The sequence below is a fragment of the Wolffia australiana genome, chromosome 15 (assembly GCF_029677425.1).
Source record: "Wolffia australiana isolate 7733 chromosome 15, ASM2967742v1".
Lineage (NCBI taxonomy): Eukaryota > Viridiplantae > Streptophyta > Magnoliopsida > Alismatales > Araceae > Wolffia > Wolffia australiana.
Genome location: NC_135849.1, coordinates 12,595,640 through 12,606,133, shown reverse-complemented (window position 1 = coordinate 12,606,133; position 10,494 = coordinate 12,595,640). Strand labels below are relative to the sequence as shown.

The 10,494-nt window shown below is 41.7% G+C and overlaps 1 protein-coding gene across 1 annotated transcript; it reads left to right on the top strand.

The window, feature by feature from the left end:
• The first annotated feature begins 5,340 nt into the window (after positions 1 to 5,340).
• On the top strand, positions 5,341 to 10,431 carry LOC144713009 (Galactose mutarotase-like superfamily protein). The gene is made up of 8 exons (XM_078587462.1): positions 5,341 to 5,572; positions 6,733 to 6,807; positions 6,890 to 6,946; positions 7,032 to 7,192; positions 7,272 to 7,412; positions 7,734 to 7,936; positions 9,984 to 10,199; positions 10,302 to 10,431. The coding sequence occupies exons 1-7, from the start codon at positions 5,471 to 5,473 to the stop codon at positions 10,181 to 10,183; spliced, it is 939 nt and encodes a 312-aa protein (XP_078443588.1). The 5' UTR covers positions 5,341 to 5,470; the 3' UTR covers positions 10,184 to 10,199; positions 10,302 to 10,431.
• The last annotated feature ends 63 nt before the right edge of the window (positions 10,432 to 10,494 follow it).

The window sequence follows — 10,494 nt, the reverse complement described above, 5'->3', positions numbered from 1 at the left end:
TGGCTTGGTTGCAACATAGTGTCCACCATTACAATCAAACATTATTTCATATCCAAAATCTTCAGCACATATACTCTGTGGCAAAAACTGATTTTCCAGGCTCTTAGATAATCTTAGTTCCAAGATAGGAACTTAGCAATCTGAGATCACTCATGTCAAAAGTATCTTACAGCTCCTTTTCCAAAATCTCAATGTGGTAGCCTCCAGGTCCAGTCACAATCATGTTGTTGACATATAATCTTACCAGCATGCTCAGATCTGAAAATCTCATTGTAGAGTGCATATTAATCACGTGAAGCTTGCCCAACTTGGTATACTATTCATGTGGAGCTTGTCTAAGTCCCTATCAAAATTTCTTGAGTTTCATAACTTGGCTCTTTTGCTTTCATGATGACACTTTATGGTAGCTTTTCATAGACTTCCTCCAGGAAATATCCATTTAATAATGCTGATTTCACATCAAAATGATGCACTTTTCAACCTCCATGTGCTGTCCACTAGTTGAATGGCATCCATTCATGTTAAAAGGGAAAATAGGTGCAAAATCTACTCTAGGTCAGTCTACATAACCCTTTATAACTAACCTGGCTTAATGCCTCAATATCTTTCTAGATGGACTTCTCTTGATCTTAAAGACCCACTTCAAATCAATAGGTTTGCAACCCTTTGACAGATACATTAGAATCCATGTCTGGTTTCTTTCTATGGCATCAATTCCTTCCTTCATAGTAGTTCTTCATACATCCTCCTCTTGTGCTTCCTGGAAATTAAAAGGTTCTTATGTGAAGAAGAGCTGCGACATATAAAAGAGGAGATCTATTCTTTTTGAATCTCTATGAACTTGGTCAAGGTCTCCATACCTTTTAGGCATTTCTCCATTTCCAATGTTTTCTGGCCCCTCTACTATTGGAGTGTTCTCTTTGACCTAATCATTAAAATAAACTGAGTTCATAGAATGAAGATTATATCTTCTGTTCAAAATATTCAGACTTTCCTAGTCCCAACAGCTTTATTCTTTGAATATCACATCTCTGGCGATATGATTTTTCCACCTTCAAGATCATAGGATTTGTATGCCTTTGATCCCAATTCATAAGCTATTTATACATTTCGCTTACTTCTATCATCAAGTTTCTTTATGCGTTAACTAAGTTTCTTGACATGGACTTAAGCATCCAAAGACTCATAGATGACTCATGCTAGGTTTTTATCCAGTCATATGTGTTACGGTTTAGCTCCATCAAGGGTTTTTAATGGTGAGCTTTTTAGAAGATACACAACAGTGATAACAGCTAATCTCCCAACATGCAAAGGTAGTTTAACTTTTAGCAGGCACCTCACCATCGAAGTGATGGTTATGATCCTCCTCTCTATTAAACCATTCTGATGAAGGAAATATGGTTCATTCAGTTGCCTTTTGATGCCATTTTGGTCACAATAAGCTATGGATTCTCTAGATAGAAAAGTTCTACTTCTATGGGTTCTGAAATCCAAAATCTTTAGATTATTCTCAGTTTCAGCAAGTCCCTTGGATCTTTTAGAAGGACCAAAAGCATCTGATTTTTGTTTTCAAAATGAAACCCACATCAAACATGTGAAATCGTCATCTAAAATAAAAAAGAACTTGTTACTTTGCCAAGTAGATGGAATAATTTTTTGCTTTCTCTAAAATGAGATACAAATAGAAATCAGGATATGATATGTTTTAGCTACAGAACTTTGACATATTTTATCAACAGAAGTCAATCTTGGCATACCTACAACTGTCTGTCTTACAAAGACTTTAGTCGCTAAAAGTTTAAATGTCCAAACATTTCATGTTGGAGCATTTAGTTGACCTTGAGTTGACTGAAATCATGCATTTTATGCTTTAAGTAAATAAAAGCATCCCCTTGATGTCTTTAACTTGGCCAGAAAATTCCTGTGTTTATCATAGATCACTATCCATTTAATTTCCATCACCATTGTGAAACCTTGAGATAACACACATTTTTAGGACACCAATATGACCATATTTATATCCGTATTTGGATTTAATTGAGTACATGTGTGTTATCAAGTCTAAAATGATTAAATTTTTATTTATAATGATATTTTGAAGTTATGAATTTTAAAGATTTTAATAGTTTTTATGACCTCATATTCTAAAATAGCATAATTTATAAGTTGGATTATGATTTTTCTTGAATTTTTTGGCAGTATATCTGAAGACATATCATTTTTTTAAATTCAAAAATATATTTGTGACATTATTATGATGTATATATATTGAAATTATTTAATGGCTCTTTGACTTTTGACAATCTTCTAAAATCTGAGGAGAAAAAAATCAGAAGGCTGTGAATGATCCAAATTTAAATTGCAATATATAACGATCAAAAAGGAGTTTTGGGAAGAAGTTTTGAGTGCAGATTTCTTTTTCTTGCCTCTTTCCATCCATACAGTTGAAAATAGAAATAGAGCCTTGGATATTTGCAAAGATTTTCTTTGATCTCACTTCCTCCCAGAGAGGCTGATTAAAAGAGAGTGAAGGCTTCGAAGGTCCATCAGAGTGTTCTTGATGTTTTGAGTGAGTTGGGAAGATCTGTTGAGAAGTGAAGCGGCTGATCTGAAACCAGCGAAACATAGGGCTCTAAGATTATCCGCATGACTAATTAAAACAACTAAATCCTTCAAGGTTTAATTAGTCATGTAGAAAAATTAATCTATTAATGAATTTGTAGGGTCGAATTTGGTTGGCATCGCACAAAGGAACTTGGTGACGACAAACCCTTCATGAAGCTTCATGCAGCTTGATGAATTTGGTCAATGCAGCTTGATGGATTAATCTATGAATCCAGCTTGATGAAGACTGGATTCATGACATATTGACACAGTCCGTGCCTAGGTTTATGTTCTGAAGCGCCTCCCAAGTCTCTTTTCCAGTATTTTTGTTATTTAATTAGACAAGAATGTCATGAGCAATTGTATTTTGAAAGGTTAAGGCATTCCCAATTTTTTTTCCTTTTTATTGCAGCACCATTGATGGCATCCCAGAGTCCATGGGGCTCCAAAAACACCTCTACCCTCATTGACCAAATTGGATAGTTCATCTTTGTCAGAATTGGAAAGGAGATTGCCATTCACAACTCAAATACCAATCTTCCAGTTCCGATGGCAATGGCCTCCTAGACCATGAAAGACCCAGATTCAGCCAGTGAAAAATTATGTGTTCTCTTTGGCATTATTCAAGATATCCTGATCTTCACCGTAACTCTTATACAAACTTGTGGAAAGAAGAGAAGGAGAGAGATTGCAAGAACGATTCTCATTCACATAGAAGGAGAAAGGCACATTGTCACGGTGGAAATAAAATACTTGTCACATTATATTTTCATTGACCATGCTTTAGATTTATATATCTGATGTGGCTGGCCCCATGGTAGATCCCTTAACTGTTGCCCAGTACAAATCATATGAGCCATCCATTCAGAGTAAAGAGGAAAACAAAAGAAACAAACATCCAAAAAATGCAAAATTTTGTTCCCAACAATTTTCCTCATAGATTACTTTCATAGAATAATACTTACTCTTCTACATATGTGGACTTGTAAATGAATGGATGCCCAATTAGTTCCCTTCCCGTTGTGCTAGACATAACAGTACTTATAAATCACCAATCATAGTTAGAAACAGTACACATTTATTTATTGTGCTTACATAATAATATTAGTATTAATACAAAAAACTATTACAAAATATCAAAAAACTGGTATCCGATAATTGTAATCAAAATCTAGAGATGAAGGATGATGCCGATATCGGGACGGATATCAACAACAGTAGTGTAACCACCGATAACAAACACCATCAACGGATACTGAATACCACAACATCAATAGAGGTGGATATTGGACATAGTTCCGGGTCGTCCTGGACGTGGACGATGGAAGGGACGAGGCGCATTTTGTCTCGTCCGACGTCTGGATTCAGTGCAGGAACAAAGGACGGGACGAATTTTTGTCCAATGGTAAGAAAACCATCCCTTCCAGTCCTCCCAGGACAAATTTCTCTTCCGTCCTGGAAAAAAACTGTCCCGTTCCTCGTCCGGGACCGAAAAAACCCGTTTTATAAAGAGTTCCAGGCGACGGGGCTGCCGCCCTCGCGCGGGGCGAGCTTAGCAGAGGGGAGAACTCTGCACTTGGCGTAGGCGTCGACGAGGGAGCTTCGGGCGAAGAGGCTGCCGTCATGGCCGGAGCGAAGGAGGGAGGCGTGGAGCTGAAGAACAATGGCGGGGGAGGAGGCGGCAGCGGAGGCGAGCGCAGTGGGAAAGGATAAGCGGTTGGGAAGAACGCCGGCGGAGCGCATGTCAAGGAAGAGGTGGAGGGCGGCAGCGGGGTCGCCGTTGCGGGCGAGCCGGCCGCCATTAAATTCCAGAGGACGGAGTTGGAGGTGCGCTGAGGAGGAGAGAGGGAGTGGAAGAGGCCCAAGGCTACGGTGGGGAGGCCGCACTTGGAGAAGGAATCGACGAGGCCGACGACGACGAAGGCGCAGGCGGCGAAGCGAGATTTGAAGGCGAGGGCGAGGAGCTGCTGCCCGCCGCGGAGGAGAAGCTGGTCGGCACAGTGGCGCGGAGGGCCGCGTCGAGAAGGTAGAGTTCGGGGGACAGCCTGTAGCGCAGCCTTCGTCGGAGAACGTAGGCCATCACGGCAGAGCGCTGCCGCTGGATGGAAGAAGAAGGCCAGCCGGCTTTAATTTTAATATATTAATATATATTTTTCTAAGTTTTTAAGGAAATAAGGAGGAGAGAGAATGTGAATTGTCATAGCGAGGCCACGTGGCTACATCTCAATCGTCGGATGTGAATCCAGCGGTTATTCGTCCAGATTCATCCATCCATCATCTGAGACCTCCGGACGGACGGTTTTTTTGTCCCACGGGATGAAAACCATCCCATATAGTGGTCGGCGGGATGAAATTTCGTCCATAATTCCGTCCATATCCTTGGACGGGATTATTTTTTTCGTCCGCGTGCCTGAACTATAATTGGACATCCCCCTTTCGATATCAGGCTCAGCATTCGTCCCGTCACGGATTGGCAAGGTAATCTTCAAATTTTCACCTAAAATTACACTACTGTCCATACATTCATACAAGGTCACATTTTTTACCAGGGCAAAGGTCCAACAAAATGTTGTTGACCAGGGACAAAATAGTTAGCCGCCTTCAGCGGTGTGGTCACCGGTTGGAGCAGCGGTGTAGTTACCGTCCACGTTTTAGGTGCTGTTACCTGTTTCTTGACAACTGCCTCGCGGTTAGGGCGGTGTCGGTACCCCCAAAATCCGTTTTGATTTTAGCCCCCTTTTTTCATCACTGTTTAAACTAGCGGGAGGCTCCGACTGCGAGAACAGGTACAAATTTCTCTTCCAGATTCTTGTTCCGTTTGATCCGAAGCTCTCGGTTTGGAAAAGATCGATCTCTTGATTGAGAGATGGCGGAGCTGTCGAGCAATTTCAAGTGTGTGGAGCTCTGCAAGGGAATCAATGGCCTCGACAAGATCGTCCTTCGGGAGATCCGCGGCAGCTCGGCTGAGGTTTGTTCTCTGCTTAAATTTGTCTCTGAATTTGTCTGAACACTTGAGCGTCGTGATCCATTCGAGCACCGGACTGTTTTTTAATAAGTTGGCGAACTTTTTCTTCGGTTTTGTGATAATCGATGTCAATTCGTTGGACTGGTTATCGAAACTCTGCGGCGATAATGAAGGAATTATAAGGTTTCAGACGATGACCGTGCAGTGGAACTCCGACTTGATCGTTTATCGGTACGCCAGAACAATGAATTGATATTGATTGACATAAACAGAGGAAAAAAATATTCATCAATCATCAGTCGGATGTTCCATTCGGTTCGTTACTGTTGTCTTTCGTGGTTCATTTTCCTGGATTTGATTCTCCTCGCTGCTAATTTATATTGCTGTTTAGTGAACATGATTTTTACTTCTCAATCATGTTATAATCAGAGGCCGGTTTTAATGCATTCTTTGTTGCCATTATTATAAAGGGACGGTTCCTTTGATACAATCATATCATGGGTTAGTTTTGTAGTGGCATTTTGGTCATTTGTTCCTTATGTCTTTCCGTTGAAAATGGATATCCTCCCTCAATACCCGTAATAGCGATTTGTCCGGTGATATGGTGCAAGAAATTGTATCCAATTATTTCAGGACTAAAATAAAGAAGGCAAAGTCATTCTCATCTCAGAAGTCAATTAGAATTGATTGCAATAGCATTATTACATCACACATTTTTTTGAGAACGTTTAGATTTAAGGCTAGCCAAGAAGAATGAAGCTAGAGTCAACAGGCTCCTCTCTTAATGTCTAAGTCCCCTCTCCTCTCTTAATGAACATCTACACTTCTTGTCTAGCCCACTTCCCCAATACAGCAACTGATCTCTCAATGGAAATACTTTGTTATGTATAGTAATGGCACCATCTTGGAAAGAGTTTCATCTGCCCCTGACGTCTCTCTTTGGGTATAGTCAGAAAGTGGTTTATATCACTAATTTCTGCGTATTAAAGCTTCTTCTGTGAAAAAATAAATAAATAATGTGTTGTATGAACGTGAAGTCCAGTTTCAGTTATTATTTTCGGTCTTGTTCTTCTTTCATGATATGTTCCTCTTCGAATTCACAACTTCCAATTTAAACATCTTATCAACTCTGTGCAATTTCTTTTCTTAATTTCTGATAAAAGGTCTACCTCTACGGGGCACACGTAACATCATGGAAAAATGACCGTGGCGATGAACTACTCTTCATGAGCAGCAAGGTTCTGCAGAATAACTTGCGGGCAATCTTTTATTTTTGGAATCCAAACATGGTTGAACATTCACTATGAATTTCTCTGGCAGGCTATTTTTAAGCCACCAAATGCCATTCGCGGAGGAATCCCAATTTGCTTTCCCCAAGTGAGAATCTGGAAATCAGACTTGAAATTTTAAATCTCTATCGAGGTTTTTTTCTGATTAATATTTCTTAAATTGAGTTCAATAGTTTGGCGGCCATGGAGCCCTAGAGAAACATGGGTTTGCGAGAAACAGGGTTTGGGCAGTGGAATCGAATCCCCCACCACTCCCAACAATCAGCGCTAACAGAGCCTTCGTTGACCTGATCCTGAAGCCATCCGATGAAGATTACAAGATCTGGCCGCACTAGTAAAAAAAAACCCCATCAATTATTATATTTTAATTTCCCCAATATTTTGTTTTTCACGAGCGTTTGACCAATTTCCAGCTTCGAATTCCGGTTGAGGGTCAGCCTGGGGCCGGCAGGAGATCTCATGCTGACATCACGCATCAGAAATACAGGCACGGACGGGAAGCCCTTCTCCTTCACGTTTGCTTACCACACCTACTTATCAGTGTCGGACATCAGGTGGGCCATTTAATATCCATTTTAAATGAAACGATGAAAACCCATTTAATATCTTGTGAAATGAAACGATGAAAACCCATTTAATATCTTGTGAAATGAAGCGATGAAAACCGATTGAATATCTTGTGTAATGAAACGATGAAAACCCATTAAATATCTTCTGAAATGAAACGATGAAAACCCATTGAATATCTTGTGAAATGAAACGATGAAAGCCCATTGAATATCTTGTGAAATGAAACAATGAAAGCCCATTGAATATCTTGTGAAATGAAACGATGAAAACCCATTTAATATCTTGTGAAATGAAACGATGGGCAGCGAGGTGCGGGTGGAAGGGCTGGAGACGTTGGACTATCTGGACAACCTGTTGGAGAGGGAGCGCTTCACGGAGCAGGGCGACTCGATCACGTTCGAGTCGGAGGTCGACAAGGTCTACCTCTCCACGCCCACCAAGATCGCTGTCCTTGACCATGAGAAGAAGAGGACTTTTGTCATCAGGAAGGACGGCCTTCCCGACGCCGGTTCGTGCTCTCTCTCTCGTGCTCTATCGTGCTCTCTCTCTCTCTCTCTGTCTCTTTCTCTCTCTGTGTCTCTCTTTCTCTCTCTCTCTCTCTGTCTCTCTGTTTCTCTCTCTCTCTGTCTCTCTCTCTCTCTGTGTCTCTCTTTCTCTCTCTCTGTGTCTCTCTCTTTCTCTCTCTCTCTGTCTCTCTCTCTCTGTTTCTCTCTCTCTCTGTCTCTCTCTCTCTGTTTCTCTCTCTCTCTGTCTCTCTCTCTTTCTCTCTCTCTCTGTTTCTCTCTCTCTCTGTTTCTCTCTCTCTCTGTCTCTCTCTCTTTCTCTCTCTCTCTGTTTCTCTCTCTCTCTGTCTTTCTCTCTCTGTTGCTTTCTCTCTTTCTCTCTCTCTCTCTCTGTTTCTCTCTCTCTTTCTCTCTCTCTCTCTGTGTCTCTCTCTCTGAGTCTCTCTCTCTCTCTCTCTCTCTCTCTCTGTTTCTCTCTCTTTCTCTCTCTCTGTGTGTCTCTCTTTCTCTCTCTCTCTCTGTCTCTCTCTGTGTCTCTCTTTCTCTCTCTCTCTCTGTCTCTCTCTCTCTCTCTGTCTCTCTCTCTCTCTCTGTTTCTCTCTCTCTTTCTCTCTCTCTCTCTCTGTGTCTCTCTCTCTCTTCCTCTCTCTCTTTGTCAGTGTCTCTCTCTCGCTCTCTCTCTCTCTAGTGCTCTCTCTCTAGTGCTCTCTCTCTCTCATGCTCTCTCTCTCTAGTGCTCTCTCTCTCTCTCCCTACCAGTCTCACTCTCTCTCTATCGATCAATGTCAACCACACTTAGTATCTCTGTCTATCTCCCTGCCTTTCTCTGTTTGTCTCTGTCTATCTATCAATCTCTACCGCACTCAATATCTCTCTCCATCTCTCTCTATCAATCTCTGCCAGACTCTCTCCCTGCCAGTCTATCTATCTCTCCATCAACCAATCTCTAGCATATTAAATATCTCTCTCTATCAACCAATCTCTACCAACTCAAAACTCAATATATCCCTGCCAATGTCCCTCTCTCGCTATCTATCAACCTCTACCACACTCAATATCTCTCCATCTCACTCTTCCTACCAATCTCTCTCTCGAACTACCAATCCCAACCACAATCAAAATCTCTCGCTGTCTGCATCTGTCTCTCCCTGCCAGTCTCTCTCTCTCCAACTAACAATCTCTACCACACACTATCTCTCTCGATCTCTCTTTCTCCATTCTATACTCTCTCTCTCTCCCTTGCAGTCTCTCTCTCTACTCTATTTATCAATCTCTACACAAACAAATTCTCTCTCTCTCTATTTGTACCATACTCTTAATCTCTCTCTGTATCTCTACGATACTCTTAATCTCTCTCTATCTCTACCATAATCTCTCTCTCTATCTCTACCATACTCTTAATCTCTTTCTCTCTGTCTCTACCATGCTCTTAATCTCTTTCTCTCTATCTCTAGCATACTCCTAATCTCTCTCTATCTCTACCATACTCTTAATCTCTTTCTCTCTGGCTCTACCATACTCTTAATCTCTCTCTCTCTCTCTATCTCTACCGTTCTCTTAATCTCTCTCTATCTCTACCGTTCTCTTAATCTCTCTCTATCTCTACCATACTCTTAATCTCTCTCTCTTATCTCTACCATACTCAATCTCTCTCTATCTCTATCTCTACCATACTCTTAATCTCTCTCTTATCTCTACCATACTCAATCTCTCTCTATCTCTATCTCTACCGTACTCTTACTCTCTCTCTCTATCTATCTCTACTATTAATCTTTCTCTCTCTCGATCTCTGCATCACTTTTTACCGCTCTCAGTTTCGTTCTCTCGGTCTCAGTATCACTCTCTGCCCCTCTGCCTGTTTCTCTCTCCCTACTCAATCTCTCTCACACACATTTTCTTTCTCCCTCTCTCACTATCTCTCAAATTCTCTCTCTCTCTCTCAATTTATCTCTCTCTCTCTCAATCTATCTCTCTTTCAGTTTATCTCTCTCCCTTTCTTAATTTCTCTCTCTCTCTCTCATCGGCTTGGTCTGTGAACCTGGGGGGGAGCAGTGGTGTGGAACCCCTGGGAGAAGAAGGCTAAGGGGATAGTGGACCTGGGAGACGATGACTTCAAGCACATGGTGTGCGTGGAGGCGGCCTGCATCGAGAAGCCCATCACGCTCAAGCCCGGCGAGGAGTGGACTGGCCGCCAGGACATCTCCATCGTCCCCTCCAGCTACTGCAGCGGCCGCCAGCACTACGGAACTTGAATTCCCACGCTCCTCGGTCAGTCCTTCTCTCCCTCTTCTTCTTCTTCTTCTTCTTCTTATTGTTCTTCTTCTTCTTATTGTTATTATTATTATTCAACCTCTTCTTTCTCTTGTGTAGGCACGCCCCTCGCCGTCACTTTGGGGCAAACAAAGGTCATTTCATTTTCCCCCTTGAATAAATCTCTTTTTCCTGGTGAACAGGACGAACCGGTTTTTACTTGCTGGCTCTCGTTCCGTTCCGTCATCAATCCCTGTCTACTTGATTTTTTTTGCAACCGTCCCTCTGTCCATTCCATCCAATTCCAGGGACC

What these genes read in the sequence shown, in the direction of transcription:
- LOC144713009 (XM_078587462.1), top strand. Translation starts at nt 5,471, where the DNA reads ATGGCGGAGCTGTCGAGCAATTTCAAGTGTGTGGAGCTCTGCAAGGGA. An exon ending in TCCGCGGCAGCTCGGCTGAG is followed by an intron (nt 5,573 to 6,732) that starts GTTTGTTCTCTG and finishes TTCTGATAAAAG; the next exon opens with GTCTACCTCTACGGGGCACA. An exon ending in GGACGGCCTTCCCGACGCCG is followed by an intron (nt 7,937 to 9,983) that starts GTTCGTGCTCTC and finishes GGGGGGGAGCAG; the next exon opens with TGGTGTGGAACCCCTGGGAG.